The following is an 18,388-nucleotide window of genomic DNA, read 5'->3' as shown; positions in this document are numbered from 1 at the left end:
GTGCATGTTGTTATGACACGTATAGAAATTGGTGGGCTGAAAATTATGAAACATTGACCAAAAAGATCAAAGACGACTTAATACCACATTCATGGATTGAAAAACTCAACATAGTAGAGGTATCAATCCTCCCCAAAATGATTTATAAACCTAAAGCAATTCCTATCAAAATCCTAGCAAACTTTTTTGTGAATATAAACAAGCGTATTTTGACAGGTATGTGGAAAGGAAAAGGATCTAGAAACCACTAAAACAATTTTGAAAAAGAAGAAAAAAAGTAAAGAGAATCACTCAACTTGATGATAAGGCTTACTATATAGCCAAATTGATAAAAACCAGTGTGATATCAGCAGAGGATAGATACATCAATCAATGGAACAGAATAGAGAATCCCAAAATAGACCCACGCAAACGTGTTCACCTAAATTTTGACAATGATACAAAAGCAGTCAAATGGAGGAAGAACCGGCCTTTCAATGAACAGTGCTGGAGCAACTGGACACCCATGGGCCAAGAGAAACCTTGACCTGAACTTTAGACCTTATACAAGACGAACTCAAAAGAAATCACAGACCCAAAAGTAAAATGTAAACTTATAAACCATTTAGAATAACACATAGGAGAAAAATCTTTAGAGCCTAGAGCTAGACAGAGTTCTTTGACATAACAATAAACAGCAGCCATAAAAAGAAAGTACTGATAAAATACTCTTCATCAAAATTAAGACTATTTGCTCTGTGAAAGACCTGGTCAAGAGGTTGAAAACACAGCTTTAAAAAAGGAGAAAATATTTGTAACCACATCTAACAAAGGACTTGGACCTAGAATATATAAAGAACTTCAAAAACTAGAGTTAAAAAATTGAATCAGAAAATTGGCAAAAAACATGAACAGACATTTCACTAAATAGGATATACAGATGGCAAATAAGCACATGAGGTGTTCAAAATCATTAGCCATTAGGAAAATGCAAATTGAAACCACCATTATGTATCATTAAACACCTACTAGAATGGCAAAAAAAAAAAATTCACCAAGTGCTTGAGAGGAAGAACTGGATTACTCACACATTGCTGGTAAGAATGTAAAATGGTACAGTCACTCTGGAGAACCGTTTGGCAGTTTTTATAGAGCTAAATATGTTCTTAACACATGGTCCAGCAATTGCATTCCTGGGCACTAACTCAAAGGAATGAACACTTACATTCATACAAAAACCTGAACACAAATGTCCATTGCAGCTTTATTCATAATAGTCAAAAACTGGGATGACCCAAATGTTCTTCCATGATGAATGGTTAAACTGTGGTATATCCATAATACGGAATGGCATTCAACAATAAAATGAGATAGACAATTGATATACATCACAACTTGGGTAGATCCCAAGGGGATATACTAAATGAAAAAGTCAGTCTCAAAAGGTTACATATTGTATGATTCCATTTGTACAACCTTTCTGAAATAAAATTGAGACAGACAACAGATTAGAGGCTGCCAAGGGTTAAGGACCAGAGGAGGGAGTAGGAGGTGGGGAGGACCAGGAAGGGGTCGGTGTGTATGACCATCACTGGGTAGCATGAGGGATCCTTGCAGTGATGGAACGGAGTTCTCTGTATTTGGCTATGGTGGTGGTTATATGAATCTACATGTGTTATGTCTGTGATAAAATTGCAAAATACAAATGAGTACATGAAAATAGGACATCTGAGTACAGTCTGTAGGTTGCACAAACGTAGATTTCCTAATGGTGATACTGTGCTGTAATTACCATTGGAGGAAACTTGGTGAAAGGTACAGGGGACTTCTGCATTTTTAACACTTCTGAGATACAATTCCCATACCATACAATGCACCCCATTGAAGTGTGTGATTCAATAGATTCTGGTATATTTACAGTTATGTGCAACTATCACCAGTCAATGTTAGAACATTTTCATCACCTTGAAAGAAATCTTGTACTTTTAGCTATCACTCTCCTATCCCCTTCACCTCCACCCAACTCCTGAGTGGCCATTAATCTACTTTCTGTTTCTGTAGATTTGTGTATTCAGAATATGCAGATCAATGGAATCATACAATATATGGTATTGCGTGATGAGCTTCTTTCACTTAGCATAATGTTTACAAAGTTCACCCATGCTGTGGCATGTGTCAGTAAATTTTATTTCTTTTTATGGCCGACTAATATTGAACTTAATAGATATAACACTTTTTCACCCATTCATCAGCTGGTAAACATTTGGGTTGTTTCCACCTATGAGCTAAATACTGCTATACATATTCACATACAATTTTTCTGTAGACATATGCCTTGAAGTCTCTTGGGGGAGATAGATACACACACACACACACACACCAACCAGTGGAGTTGCTGGGTAATATGTTATCTCCATGTTTAATTGTCTGAAGAACATCCAAACTATTTTTTAAAGGGGCCACCAGCAGTGTATTAGGGCTCCAACTTCCACACACTCACACACACTTGTCACAGTTGATTTTTTGATTCTTTATATTACTTTCACAACTTCCTGGAATCTATGATTATTTCAAAGTAAATGGTTAAAAAATGATTTTGGTATCATGTTACAAAATAAACAATCATAGCAATAAATAATTTTGTTCCACCATTTCCTAAGTAAAGCTTAAATTTAAAAAAATATATATCTTACTGCATTTACTAGAACTTCCAAAACAGTGTTGAAGGGTAAGATGTTAAAGGGTAACTTGTTCTGATCCCAATGTTTTTAGATTTCTCTCTAGCATTTCTCTATTAAGTAGGATACTGATGATAGGTTTGAAACACCCTATCATGTTGACAAAGTACACATATTCCAGCATTTTAAAGACATATTTATAATGAGCGGGTGCTGAATTTTATCAAAACTTTAGTGGCTTTATATAAAATGACCACATAATGCCATCTTTTTTTCCCCAACCTTTTTGAAATATATTGAGGTATAATACTGTGGAAGTTTAAAGTGTACAATGTGATCGATTGTTACATGTATATATTGCAAAATTATCACCACAATGAGGATTGTTACATCCTTCACCTCTCACAGTTACCATTTTTTGTAATTGTTATGTTGAGAACATTTAAGATCTTCTTTCTTTATGACTTGCAAGTATATAATACAGTATTGTTAACTATAGTCACAATGATGTACATTAGATACCCAGAACTCATTCCTTTCATAACTATAAGTTTGAACCCTTTGACCATCATTTCATTTCCCCCACCCTAGCTCCTGGCAACCAGCAATCTACTCTCAGATTATATGATTATATGAATAATGGCTTGGTGATTTTGAAGTCCTTTAGCTTTACCTTGTCTGGGAAGCACTTTACCTGCCCTTGCACTCTAAATGACAGCGTTGCTGGACAGAGTAATCTAGGTTATAGGTCCTTGCTGTTGATCACTTTGAATACTTCCGGCCAGTCCCTACTTGTCTGCAAAGTTTCTTTTGAGAAATCAGCTGACAGGCTTACGGACACAACTTTGTAGATAACTGTTTTTCTCTTGCTGTTTTTAAGATTCTCTATCTTTAACCTTTGGCATTTTAATTATGTGCGGTCCTCTTTGGGTCCATCTTGTTTGGGACTCTGTGCCTCTTGGACTTGTATGTCTAATTCTTTCACCAAATTAGGGAAGTTTCCTTTCATTGTTTTTTCAAGTAAGTTTTCAGTGTCTTGATCTTTCTCTTCTTTTAGCACCCCTATGATTTGGATGTTGGTATATTTGAAGAGGTCCCAGAGCCTCCTTAGCCTATCCTTGATTTTTTTGGATTCTTTTTTCTTCTTGCTGTTCTGATTAAATATTATGTTCTTCCTTATGTTCCAAATCATTGATTTGATTCTCAGTTTCATCCCTTCCATTGTTGATTCCCTATAAATTTTTCTTTGTTTCACTTAGTGTAACCTTCATTTCTTCTTGGTCTTTTTATGTTGTTGAACTACCCAATGAGTTCTTTGATTATCCCAATAACTGGTGTTTTGAACTCTGCATCTGATATTGCTTATCACCATTTTGTTAGGTTCTTTTTCTGGAGTTCTGTTCTGTTCTTTCATTTGGACCACATTTCTTTGTCTCCTCATTTTGGCAGCCTCCCTGTGTTTGTTTCTGTATATTAGGTAGAGATGCTTTGACTCCCTGTCTTAGTAGTGTGGCCTGTTGTAGTAAAGTACACCTGTAAGTTAAATGGGGTGGAGCCTTAGGTAATCACCAGGGCAACCCACATTACTGCTCTGTGGCTCTGTGTGGAGGAGGGCTCATAGAGGGGACAATGCCTCTGCCTGGACATTGGAGTTTTGTCCAGGAAGAAGCTGTCTCCTTGTACTTGCCCTGATGCCAATCACTTTAACTTCTCCCTGTATGCCACTCGTGCCCTTCTAGCTGTTGCCCTGGTGCTGAAGCTTGCAGGGAGTGAGTCTACTTAATTCCTAAGTCCATTGCAGGCCCTTTAAGACGAGAATCCTGAGAATCTCACTATTTCTTCTGCTACCCTAACCTCCACTGATATTTATAGCCAGAAGTTATGGGGATTTATCTTCCTGGGGCTGGAACACTGGGCTGGGTGGTCTGGTGTGGGGCTGGGATCCCTCCCTCCTGAGGTATCCCTTCCAATATTTATCCACCACACATGGGTGTAGGACAGCCCGTTCCACATCTCTGCACTTCTCTGTGCCTCTCTGCATCTCTGCCCTTCCTACCCACCTAAATGAATATGGCTTCTTTGACTGTTTGGCTGTTGGACTTCCATACAGCTTGATTTTCTCATAATTTTGGGTGATATTTGTTTTGTAGTCTAGTTTGAATTTTTGCCGTGGTTGTGAAAGGTGAGAAATGCTTACCTACACCTCCATCCTGACTGTAAGTCTTGATTTTTGCTTTCAGTGTCATCCAAAATATCATTGCCAAGACCAAAGTCAAGGAGTTTTATCCTATGTTTTCTTCTTGGAGTTTCATGACTTCAGGTATTTCATTTAAGTCTTTAATCCATTTCAAGTTAATTTTTGTGAGTGGTATAAGGCTCCAATTTCATTCTTCTACATGTGAATGTCCAGTTTTCCCAACACTATTTATTAAAGAGATTAGCTTTCCCCAATGTATATTCTTGTCTTTGTCAAATATTAGTTGCTGTAGGTACATGGGTTTACTGCAGGCTCTTGATACTTTTTCACTGGTTTGTGTGTCTGTTTTTATGCCAATACCATACTGTTTTGATTACCATAGCTTTGGAATACATGCTAAACTGAGGATGTATAATACATCCAGTTTTGCTCTTTATAAAGATTTCTTTGGCTATTTGGGGTCTTTTGTGGCTCCATGCAGATTTTAGGATTTTTTTTTTGCTGTGAAAAATGCCATTGGAATTCTGATATAAGTTGCACAGAATCTGTGGATGGCTTTAGGTGATATGGACATTTTAATAATATTAACTCTTTTGATCCATAAACATGGGATATCTTTTTATTCACTTGTGTCTTCTATTTCTTACAGTTTTTGGCATACAGATCTTTCACATTCTTGGTTAAATTTATTCCTAGTATTTTTACTGCTTTTTGATGGTGTTATAAATGGTTTTTAAAAAATTTCTTTCTCACTTCATTCTATATGAGAAAATTTCTTTCTCACTGCTTTTTGATGGTGTTATAAATGGTTTTTAAAAATTTTCTTTCTCACTTCACTCATCCATATATGATGTTATCTCATTTGACCTATTTATCTGATTTACTAGGTTAATTCAAAACAATGAATTGTTCCTGAATGTTCAGTTGTACTATTTTAAAAATTAGATAACTATGGTAAACTATATTTACCAAAATTATGTTAAAAACAAAATGTATACTAAGTATGACCAGTGAGTAAAAATTTAAAGTTATTAGCACTTTTACTTTATTCTACAATAGAAAGTAATATTATTAAAAACCAAAATTTGAGTATCTAATATATATATATATATATATATATATATATATATATATATGAAAGCTGTTAGTACCTTCCACCTCCTTGACCCTGCCCTCTGTTCAAAGAGATGTGATTTGAAAAAAGAGAGAAGAAAGGAACAATGGAAGGGAGGGAAGAAAGAAGGAAATTTCCATTATTTTCTTATTTCGCCTTAAATACTTTTGTAACAGAAGAGTCTTCACTTGACCAAGTCTTCGAGACCCTGCGACAATCAGAAGATTTGTGCTCTGTCCCCAGTTATCCTCCTGGCCATGGACAAATCATTCTCAGGTACTAAACTGCTTTTGGAGACCACATTTCTTCTTTTCTGCAATTTTCTGTTCAATTTCCCTTAGTTTCTTTTCTTTCTTTCTTTCTTTCTTTCTTTTTTTTTTATTTTAACCATTGTTCAAATACAGTTTTTTCCTTTTTACTCCCAATCCAGTCCCCCCTCCCACCCCTCCCCACTTCCCTCCCATTACCACCCTCCCCTTAGTTTATGACCATGTGTCCTTTAAGTTTGTTCCCGTGAACCCTTCCCACTGTCCCCTTAAATTCCCTCTACTCTCTTCTGTGGGCACTGTCAGCCTGGCCTCTATTTCAGTGTCTTTGGTTATATTTTGCTTGTTTCTTTGTTTTGTTATTTAGGTTCCTGTTAAAGGTGAGATCATATGGTATTTGTCTTTCACTGCCTGGCTTGTTTTGCTTAGCATAATGTTTTCCAGCTCCATCCACGCTGTTGCAAAGGGTAGGAGCTCCTTCTTTCTTTCTGCTGCATAGAATTCCATTGTGTAAATGTACCATGGTTTTTTGATCCACTCATTTACTGATGGGCATCTTGGTTGCTTCCAGCATCTAGCTATTGTAAATTGTGCTGCTATGAACATTGGGGTGCAAAGGTTCTTTTGTATTGGTGTTTTAGTGTTCTTAGGATAGAGTCCCAGCAGTGGAATTGCAGGGTCAAAAGGCAGATCCATTTTTAGTTTTCTGAGGAAGTTCCATACTGCTTTCCACAGTGGTTGTACCAGTCTGCAGTCCCACCAGCAGTGCACTAGGGATCCCTTTTCTCCACAACCTCTCCAACACTTGTTGTTTGTTGCTTTGTTTATGATGGCCATTCTGTCTGGTGTGAAGTGGTATCTCATTGTGGTTTTAATTTGCATCTCTCTGATAGCTAGCGATATTGAACATCGTTTCATGTGTCTTTGGATTTTCTGTATGTCCTCCTTGGAGAGTGGTCTGTTCAAGTCCTTTGCCCACTTTTTAATCGGATTCCTTGTCTTCTTAGAGTGCAGTCTTGTAAGTTCTTTAGTTTCTTTATTAAATTTATTGGGGTGACACTGGTTAATATAATTATATAGGTTTCAAGTGTACAATTCTATAATACACTGTGTGTTCACCACGCAAAATCAAATCTCCTTCCATCACCATATATTTGACCTTACTTTCTAATTACATGTAGTGTGCTGTGTGCTATTTTATCTTCCCAAATTCACTGACTTACATGCATGTCACTGAAACTGACTCTGGGTCAAATGTGATGGAAAATGATGTGAATGCAAAAAATGAATAAGGACTTCAAAAAATTTCACAATAGTTGGAAAAGGATGTCACTATCAGTGGACACACTGAAATTTAATCTCTGTCCCTGTGATGTGTTGGAACTCATCTGCCACCTGTTGCCCTTCAAAATAATGAATAAAGAGAGCTTGTTCTTCTAGAACAAGCAAATCTCCCCATGTGCCCATGGTGGGGATGGGGAGCTAAGATGGTGCAAGCAGGTCAAACAAGGTCACCCTGGCTAAGGTAGCACAGCCCAGTGGTTAAGAACATAGGCTTTGGAGTCCGAGAGACCTGAATTCAAGTCTTTATGGCTCTCGCTGAGTCATTTCATCTTTCTGGGCTCCTGTGTTGTCATTCTTAAAAGAAGTTAATAGTAACAGTTTGACCATTGTGCTGCTGATAGAGTTAAATAAGGTATGCTTGGCATATAATTATTTATTAAGTTTTATTGTTATTATTAATATTGGGAAATGGAGTCATTACCTAGTAGGTATCAGCACCATCCAAAAATTCATTGATAGGTTAAAACTCCCACTAAATGTAAGAAACTCAACTTCCAAATTATATTTCTTAGAAACAAAGTGATTCAGCCATGTTTTCTTCATCTGCAAGGGCCTGATATTATCTGGTGTAAAACTGACAGCGGTGGAAGAGAAGGAAGGACTGAAGTAGAGTATGCGAGCTCAGGATGCGCAGAGGAGAAACGAAGCTGATGAGAAGGTTTATCAGTCCCCTTAAGAACACAGCCATCAAGGGCCTCCCTCTGAAATTCCCAGATTAACTTTAAAGGACTACCTCTTTCCTTCCAGTAGGAAGACACACAATTCTGATAAAAACAGATCTAAATGCCACAGGGATCCCAGACCCATTACAAGCATACATCTTAAGTGCCTTATTTACCACAAAAAAATTGATTTGGCCTTCAATTTTTGAAGGCACTTTTGACAGTCTTAAGTAAAACATTCTCAGGGGGAAGTCGTAATGAATAAAAGTGAACACACTCCTTCAGTGACTTCAGAGCAGTGACAGTGAGCCAAGCCACAGCACAGCTGCCCAGAGGACCGTGGGCAGCTAGGCGCACTCACCAGCCTCACAGCTCGTACACTGCTTGTCTGTCGGGCAGCTAAACTCGGGTCACTGTGGGCCAGAATCTGCAAATGCTAGGGGTCTAGGGTGGACAAACCAACCTTCATAGCAAACACTTTAACAAAAGAAAAAGAGGTCGCACAAGCAAACACTCTCTCCAACACCCTGCCCAACTCACCTTCACCAGGAAAAAGGACACACCGTAAGTCCGGAGGGACCGGGCAAGTTTGACGTACTTGACCTTGGCTTCTATTTCACTCATCTCTCCACAGTTCTTGTGCTCCTGCAGAAGCGGCAGTAGTGGAGATCAGTTAATGCAGTTCTGCCAGCAGGTGGACTTGGTAAGGTGGTTATAAAACACAGTGCATGCAGTGTGGCTACAACCGATCAGTAAGCAACACTTGTGTGGGAGACCCCTCCACGACACATGTTCCATCCGACTCACCAAGTGTCAAGAGTACACCAAAAGCTCTAACACAGTGCTTCTTAACTGGGATTTGAGCCCAAACTCCCTACAAATTTCATAACGACATCACCAATTCGTGTATGTGCAGCGTGGCAGAAATAAGGTCTATAATTGTAATCCAATTTTCAAAAGACTCCATATCCCAAAAGGTTCAGAAACAACATTTTATATGTGAGCCAGAAGAATACTCTTATTTGGGGGAGGTATCATTCTAACATCCATCCACAACATACAGTTTTCCAAAAGGCAGGTTTTACAAATGCCTGTACGTCACAATACTTGGTAAAAAAATGTTTTATATGCATGAAATTTTTATTTCAACTTATATTTCATTTCAAAATCAAATAAGACTTTGATATTTTGGATTTACTAGAGTGACTGTTTCATGGTAAGCTTGATGGTAGGGCTTTCTTACTGGTTGCCTAGAATAGACAATGTTTTTAGAATAATCCTAAATGTTAAAAAAGATACTAGTTTCCAAATTCTAGCTTCAAAAACCTATCTCTGGACAGAGAAGCAACTTGTAGCTTCTTCCTCACTGCATTTTAGTGGCAAATCACTTATTTTAATGCTACCAAGATAATGCCTCTGAAATTAAATATATACACATTTTTTCTCAGAAGGGCTAGGTAACCTTTAGCAAGAAGGTGTGGATTAAGATAATAAATCTGCCCGAAGTAGAACTGTCAGCTTCTTCACTCTTGAGCCACTCATCATTTATTACATAAGCCAAGTACATGCAGGGGGTACAAAATTATCATGTGCAGGGGCCCCCTCATACTCATAAATGAGGAGAGGGAGTGAGGAGAATAATACATTTACATTCCCAATACCTGAAATATTCTCTTTTCAGCTCCTCTCTGCTTGATGTATTCTTTGGGCAGGAATTCCTTTAGACTGAGAAAGAGGAAGGAAAAGAGGACAGCATTTATGTTCCAGGATGAGAAGGAAAGAAGACTTCATAAAACTCACAGTTAAGTCACTAACTTCCCCAGCATTTTCTGGTTACAATTAATAACAAACTGCCACACTCCACAATAAACCTAAATGGGACACAAATATACAATGAGTCTGAAAAGATGTGTGAAGCTAACATGGTTAAATGAGAAAGAATTCCCAGGATATATTGTAAAGTGACACAGTAAGGACCACAAGTGTGTACAGTATGCTATCCTTTGCAAGAAAGCAAGGAAATATTTTTCACTTTATATTGTTAATAATACTTTTAAAACAATAGAAGAATGTGCCTGTTACTAATAAAAATGATTCTCTATGGGAAGAAGGGAAAAGCAAGGAGAGGGGGACAAGGATAAAAAATAGACCCCTCTGTAGATACTCCTTGAAATTTTTTTTTCACTTCAGAACCACATGAAATCACAAAAAGGAGAAAAAAGCAATGCCTAAAAATCTCAAGCAAACTGAAACAAGTGAACTTAACAGTATATCAAGTCTACAGCATAACTAGAGAGAGAAAAATGATTTCAGGTAACACTGAAAAACAGTCTTTTCAATATACCCCCCTAGTAAGATTACTTCAAGATGAAATAAACCATAGTAAAATAATTGATAAATATTGATACCATTATTTTAAACACTCTCCCTCCTTCATACACACACACACTCTCTATAAAACTAAGATATTACATTATACAACATGTTATATACAATTAATATAAAGTAAGTGATTTTACTAGTTGTTAGTAACCAAATTTTAGCATAAAAGAGAAAAAGATACACTGACAGTGACCAGAGGGGAGAGGGGAGAGGGGAGGGGGATAGAGGGGGAAGAAAGGGAAGGATCTGGTCAAGGAACAGGTACAAAGGACCTGTGGATATGGACGGTGGGGGGCGGGGGGAGGGACTGACTGAAGGAGTGGGAGTGGGGGGTAGAGGGGAAGGGAGAGCAATAAGGGAAAAACTGGGACAACCATAATTGAACAATTTTAAAAAAAAAGGAAAAAAAGAAAACATATAAAGCCCAAAAAGTCCAGTGAAAACCCTGCAATCTTTCATCTGACTTGGAAATAATTACTGCATATCTGATTCAGTTTTCTTTTTCTGAAAAACATATTTATTTTCCAGTTGTGTCCTCTTAGGAGACTACAGGCAAGGACACCCTGATGGCAATAAGCACCCCCAGCACCTTGGCCAGGTGGTCTTCAGACACCAGTCCCCACTAAAAGGAATCAGAGGTCCTTGGAGAGACGGCTGCTCCTAGCTCTGCACCAGGAAATGGTGTAAGATGTTCCCGGGCTTCTTGTGCCTGAGATCAGGAAGCTATCGAAATGGCCAGAGCCAGTATCCAGGGAAAACCACTGACCAAAACAGGATGGCTTAAAGGCCTCACACAGCAGAAGAAAGGACAGTAATGACCATGCCATGGTGGCAGCAAATTTTAAGAAATGCCAAAAAGCCATTGAATAAGGGAAGGAGAATTTAATAAATACATCTGGAGGAATGAGGTCTGGATTCAAATCTAGATGTTCACTGAAACCTCATTTTCTTATATAAAAACTTAAGCTGCTTCTACAAGTAACTCCAAAAGAGGCGTCCTAAAGATGCTCTCTGGTCTGCCAGGTGGTGTCCAAGTACATGGGAGCAGCTGTGACTTGGGGAGGTGCTAACTGCCTCGCATCTGTTCCAGAGCTGCCACCGCATGGTTAGTTATATGCCCAAGGGCAAGTCACCTCCTCTCTAAGCTGGTTTTAGCACCAGAAAAAAAGGAAAATGTTCCTACCTAGGAGTGTCATTACTTATATGAACTGAGAGCAACAGATGTCCCCTCATTCCTGAGGAGCAATGGCATCAATACTAACACACAAAGCAGCGTGGTGTCTGCCCAGCACAGGGTGCAGAAATGAAGGGGAGGCAAGGCAGAAGGTGCAGCAGGGACAGTGTCACCCAAAGGACACCGCAACTCCCACGTTTCCTGAGTCCAACCTTTATGTTGAATCACCGGATGGCTAAAAATAACATCTCGAATGTGCTATCACATCAGGTTCTCAGAGTGTGGCCCCTGAACCAGCAGCGTGCTGACTAAGAGGCTCTGGGGTGAGGCCCACCAGTGCGTGTTTTAACAAGCCCTCGGGATGGCTCTGTGGGATAGTCAGGTTGGAGCACCGCGAGTGCGGCACGCCGAAGGCTCTGTTGATAGAACCAGACACACTTGGGTTTGAATCCAGACTCAAAGGTGCAAATGCCTGTGTGATTGCGAGTATTGGTTTACTATATCCTGGTGGTTAACTGACATCATGACATAGATGGAAGGAAGCACTAGTTTGATGGGAAATGCTTAGGGTGGGCAGAAGTGGACAGAGAGGTTGGCATGGGAGAAGCATGGGGAAGAGCTTGAGGTCCTATCTCAGTCCCAGTACCTTTCAGTGACAGGAAGGAGATCTGCCTAGAGGCACAGAGGTAGCTCAGGGGCTCCCGGTTTGAAAGTTCTGGAGTCCAAAAGCAGTTAGAGAAGTGGGCGCCGACCTCAGCAGGCTGCTGCTGGGAGGACCACCGAATGGCCATTGACTCCCAAAACTGACAGAAGCTCTGATGCACACGACGGGAGCAACAGTACAGAAACTAGTGGGCAGGCAGTGGTGAGGAACAGCAGGTAGGACAGAGCAGGTGAAGAACGAAAGCAGAAAAGCTTGCCTGCTTTGCGGTGAGTTGGAAGACAGAATCTGCAGCCAAATTATTCTGACACAAATACACAGAAGACCAGCTCCAAAGAAGGAATGTGGCTTCAACATATGCCCAAAGAAAAACTGACTCAAGACCTCCTGCTGCGTCAAAAGCTTTGCTTGGTGACAATACAATTATCTTGAGTTTGAGGGGAAAATCTTCCAAGCCCACTCCACACTGTTCTTCAGCAGAGACTTATACCCTGGGTTGCTTTGTTTTCTCAGTACAATGCTTCTGAGGAACATGCCAACAGGAGGAGGGGGTTATGGTGAACACGGATGACAGGTCTCCTTGGCCCGTGACACAGCCATCGGCACTCAACCGCTGGACCGTTTACTCCTGCAGCACAGTCATGGAAACGTTTCCTCTGGCCTCCAATGCCTACTAATTTTGCCTTTGCCATTCGTTCGATATCCAACCTCAACTGAATGCAAGCTTCTATCACCTCACACACAAACTATCACAACTGTCTTTTTAAAAAATATTTTATTTATTTATTTCTAGAGAGAGGGAAAGGAAAGGAGGAGGGGGAACATCAGTGTGTGGTTGCCTCTCGTGCACCCCCCACTAGGGGCCCGGCATGCAACCCAGGCATGTGCCCTGACTGGGAATCGAACCCTCATCCCTTTGGTTCTCAGGCTGGCTCTCAATCAATCGAGCCACACCAGCCAGGCCGCAACTGTCTTTTTAAGAGAAATGTTAATTGTGGAAACATTTTGAAATGAAAAGTATATACCTCATAATTTATATGCCCATCACCAAAGAAAAAAACATGTTAACAGGCTGCAGTATTTGCTTCCTGATGGCTACCCCCTCTCTCTGTTTTTAAAGAAACAGAGATTGCACATTTAGCTGACGTCCCACACCATTCTTCTTCTCCCCCTAATGGTAGTCACTTTCCTGAAGGTGCTTTCCATGCATATTTTATGTTCCTACATCTCCTTGTGGCTATACACAACACACTCTGTTTCTCTTTGTGTTTTTAAATTCAACAGAGCTATATTCTGAAATGTCTTGTTTCTTCTGTAAAGTACTTTGGTGTTTTCTTACATTTAAATTTGCACCCACCTGCTGGACATGAAAAACGATATATCCTTACTGATTTTGCATTCTGGATTATTATTATTGAGACTGAATATTTTCCCATACCTTTAAAAATCAGTTGAATTTCCTTTTCTCTAAGTAAGGCATATAATACTATCCTGGGTGATCTTTTTCTTAGAAGATTTTTTTCCTTTTTAATATTTTCTAGATATTAATTTATTCTTTATAGTATACATTGCAAATGTGCAAACTTCTTCTTCCAGTCTGGAGCTTTGCTCTGAACATGGCAATGTCTTTCACCTTATATTTTAATTTTTAAAAAGATGGGTTTATCAACCCTTAGAGTTCTTATACCACCCTACATCCATAACAGTTTTTATCATCACAGCTTTGTATGAAGTTAGAAGAGTTGTGTGAGTCCCCCATTTATCTTCAGTTAGCTTTGGTCATTCATGAGACCTGACTAGTCCATATTCGCTTTTTAATAGTTTTATTGAGATACACATATTAGCATTTTTGGGCCTAGTTTTGGTTTTATTGTTTTTTTGGTTGGTATACTTTAACTGATACAGCGATTTCAAGATTATAAATCTATCAAGATTTTCTAATTATCCATTTTGTTTAGATTTTCAATCTTTTTGGCTTCAAGTTTTCATTTCATTTTTTATGATTAAAAAATCTCAATCTGAAGTTCTGCCCCATTTTCATTACTAATAATGTTTATTTTTGCTTTTATCTTCTTTTGTTGCTCTTGATCAAACATACCAGATATTTACATATTTTATTAATTTGTTCAGAGCAGTAGCTTTTTTGATTCTGATTTGTATTTCATTACTTTTTCTTGACTAAAATACTTTTTCTTTTATTTTGATCTTGTTCTACTTATACCTCCATGAGAGAAATGTTAAATTATTCCAATAAAATTGTATATCCAAAATTCTCCTTGTAATACTGTCTATTTTTCTGTTATACATTTTAAGGTAATGCTAGGTACATGCAGGTTTAAAATAATATATCATCCTGGTGAATGAGTCTATCTATATAATGACCTTCCTTGTCTCTATGCTTTGTTTGCCTTACAAGTCTATTTTGTGTGACATTATAGTTTCTCTAGCTTTATTTTATTATATTTTATTGTATTTTTTCCATTACCATTTAACCCCCCTGTACTCCCCTGCTCCCTGCAATTCCCACACTGTTGTCCACGTCCACAAGTCCTTTTTCCTCGAACCCTCCACCCCTTAACTTCCCCTGATAGCTGTCATCTTGCTCTCTATGAGTTTGTCTCTATTTTGCTTGTTAGTTGTTCATTATATTCCACATATAAGTGAAATCATATGATATTTGTCTTTCTCTCATTGGCTTATTTCACTTAGCATAATGTTGTCCAGGTCCATCCATGCTGTCACAAAGTTTTCTTTTTTATGGCCAAGTAGTATTCCATTGTGTAAATGTCCATAGTTGTTTTATCCACTCATCTACTGATTGGCACTTGGGCCGCTTCTGTATCTCAGTGATTGTAAATAATGCTGTAATGAACATAGAGGTGCTTATGTTCTCTCAAATTAGTATTTTGGGTTTCTTTGGATATATTCCCAGAAGTGGAACCATTGAGTCAAAAGGCAGATCCATTTTTAGTTTTTTGAGGTATCTCCATACTGCTTTCCACAGTTGTTGCATCAGTTTGCATTTCCACCAAAATTGCAAAAGAGTTCCCCTTTCTCCACATCCTTGCCAACACTTTTTGTTTGTTGTTTTATTAATGCTAGTCATTCTAACAAGTGTGAGGTGAGATCTCCTTGTGGTTTTAATTTGCATTTCTCTGATGGCTAGTGACATTGAGCTATTCTTCATATATCTATGGGCCACCTGTATGTCCTCTTTGGAGAAGTGTCTTTTTAGATCCTTTTCCCATTTTTTGATTGGATTTTTGGGGGGTTTTTTTGGTGTTGAGTTTTATAAGTTCTTTATAAATTTTGGATATTAAACCCTTATCAAATGTATTGGCAAATATGTTCTCCCATTCTATGGGTTGTCTTTTTATTTTGTTGATGGTCTCCTTTGCTGTGCAAGAACTTTTTAGTTTGATGTCATCCAATTTGTTTATTTTTTCTTTTATTTCCCTTGACTGGGGAGATATATTAGATAAAATATTGCTACAAGCAATATTATTTAACTATTTTCCTAGTGCATCATTTTTTATGCCTTTACTTTAAATGTTCTTCTGTCCTTAAATTTTATGTGTGTCTTTAGGAATTAAAAGAGCTGAACTTTTAAAAAATTCCATCTAATATGAGAACTTCTATGAACTGTTAATGTTGATGTACTTATGCAGTTGTCTCAGAACAAAGGAGGTGTCAAAGGTGCTGATGCCTGTGTAGTAGAAAGTCTGCATACAACTTTTGACTCCCCCAGAACTTAAGTACAGTCAGCCCTTTGAATCCATGGACTGAATCAACCACAGATGGAAATCAGCAGTTTTGATACATGGCTAGGAAAACACAGTTGGGAATGAAGGGGAAAAAACTTTTCAATATGAGTCCATGCTGTGAAATCTGCTGATACAAAGGGCTGACTGTGTTTGTTGAAACAGATCCACACATAAGTAGACTCGTGCAGTTGAAAACTGTGTTGTTCAAGGGTCAACTGTGCTTGCTATGAAGCCTAATATATTCAGAAGTATTTCCCATTTTGTACATTCTGCTTTACCACACCTTTTCAGGGTTGGTTTTCATAATTCTCCTGTACAACTCCTATTGCATTGGCCAAGTTGTTTGTATCTCTTCTCCACCCGCCACTGGGTTGGAAGTTATACAATCTCTTCCATTCTTATGCACTACCAATCTTCCCCCAACATTTTAATGTAAAAACTCTAAATACACACAATGTTTAAAGAATTATACAGTGAACACTCTATACCCATCATTTAGAGCTGTCTTCAGTTTTAACACATATACTTGACTTAAGGTCTAAATTTTACCAGTGTAACTGATCTTTGATACATTAAGGTCCATAGAAGGCTTCAACTGTTCTTAAACTCACTTCTTAAAGTTTTCCATCATGTTTTAAAGGGCCCTGAAGTTAGTCATTAGAACAGGTTTTGTTGTTGCTGTTTTAAGAGCTAATTCTACTTTATCTCGTGTACTTTCTATTTTGCCAAACTTATTGATCAACATTGCTTTTTATACCATATTCTTGCCACCTTTCTAAAAACAATTCATAGTATTCCCTACAGCCTGCACTGCCACTTCAAAAATCCTAAATAAACCACCCTGTATTCAAAACACAGTTAAAGGCTAGACCTCGATGAAATAAGAGCAAAGTTTTGGCTCTCCATAACAACAATTTCATACGTTTATTTGCCAAACAGATTGCAGCCTCGAAAACAGCAAAGAATTAATATATGTTGCCTTGCATCTTCTCTATACCTGGCATGAGAGAACACAACGGTTAAGTCCTTCCTGAGCTAAAGAATACCATGGGACACACTTCCTGAAAGCACAGAAGAGCATGAAATGTACAGGTGACTGTGTGGTTGTGTTGTTTATACTTCATGCTTCCATGAAATGCTCCCTTCTGGGACTCTGGAGATGACCTGAAGAAAACTGTCACTGAGATGAAGCACACGAGACTGGGTTTGGGAGGACGGCTGTTTTCCGGCTCCCAGCTCTCCCTGGCTCTGTGCCTTGTTTTGTCTGTGCCTCGTGCACCTGTTTTCCCCATCCACAGAACTGACAAGGGATGTTAAATAACCCTTAATTCTATGAAAACTCTGAAAATCCTTCAGCCTCTGATTTTCATTATGCTAAATAAATGCCTTCACCAAGGTGGTATTGAGTCCAGAAATTGTTAAAGCCTGAAGAAAGGTAAAAAAGAATCTCATAAAGGGTCCAAAGTATGCTGCTGATTTGGAGCAAAAATGCTAAAACAAATTTTCAAAAAATTAAAAGAAATGTACTCACTAAATGCACCTTATCCAGAAATTACATGGGTGAAATCTCGACCCAGCTGTATCTTCCACCTGGCTCCATGACAAGTCCAACCTTCTCACCAATTTCTTTTTAAGACTCTGACTTGTTCGAGCAGATAGTACATATGAAAGCTGGATGGAGACAATATAAAGCCTGGCAAACACGGCCCAGCCTGTCACTGGACATGGCCCAGGTGTGTTATCCTCAAACAGTATCCAACTAGCTGACGTACAATCAGGGGAAAATGACTTGCTGTTTTGTTTTAATTAAAAGGAAATGAACATTTTCAGGAAGCTTTACCTATACAGCGTGTGCAATAATGCACGCAATGAAACATCTACGCTAGATGAAATGCCTCATTACCTAGACTAGATTTGGTCTAATTAGAAAGTAAATCAAATTCATACGGAAAAATAATCATCACCAAGCATAACAAGCTTGTTCTAATTTGGAACCTTAGGAAGAATACACACACCACTGGGGGCATGGGCTTCATACTATAATATCAGAAAAAAGAAAACTGACTAAATACAATTGCTTAACTTTGGCTTCTTTAAGATTATTAAGAGAAGGGCCATCCTCAATGCAGTGCAGGTCTGCATTCAGCAGACCTATAAATCGCAGGAG

General features: G+C 38.5%; 1 protein-coding gene across 5 annotated transcripts in view; it reads right to left on the bottom strand.

Annotated features, from left to right (window-relative positions):
• Positions 1-18,388, bottom strand: part of TLN2 (talin 2) — a 414,657-nt gene that overhangs the window by 154,336 nt on the left and 241,933 nt on the right. For all 5 annotated transcript variants that reach the window (XM_036034328.1, XM_028507760.2, XM_036034319.1 and 2 more), the window contains 2 exons: positions 9,902-9,965; positions 8,781-8,885 (listed from right to left, as the gene is read on the bottom strand). In XM_036034328.1, the coding sequence (XP_035890221.1) occupies positions 8,781-8,885; positions 9,902-9,965 (169 nt within the window). The remainder of the gene's footprint in view (positions 1-8,780; positions 8,886-9,901; positions 9,966-18,388) is intronic.

The sequence above is a fragment of the Phyllostomus discolor genome, chromosome 1 (assembly GCF_004126475.2).
Source record: "Phyllostomus discolor isolate MPI-MPIP mPhyDis1 chromosome 1, mPhyDis1.pri.v3, whole genome shotgun sequence".
NCBI classification, from domain to species: Eukaryota; Metazoa; Chordata; class Mammalia; order Chiroptera; family Phyllostomidae; genus Phyllostomus; species Phyllostomus discolor.
Note: the sequence above shows the minus strand (reverse complement) of the source record. Positions and strands in the feature narration are given on the sequence as shown.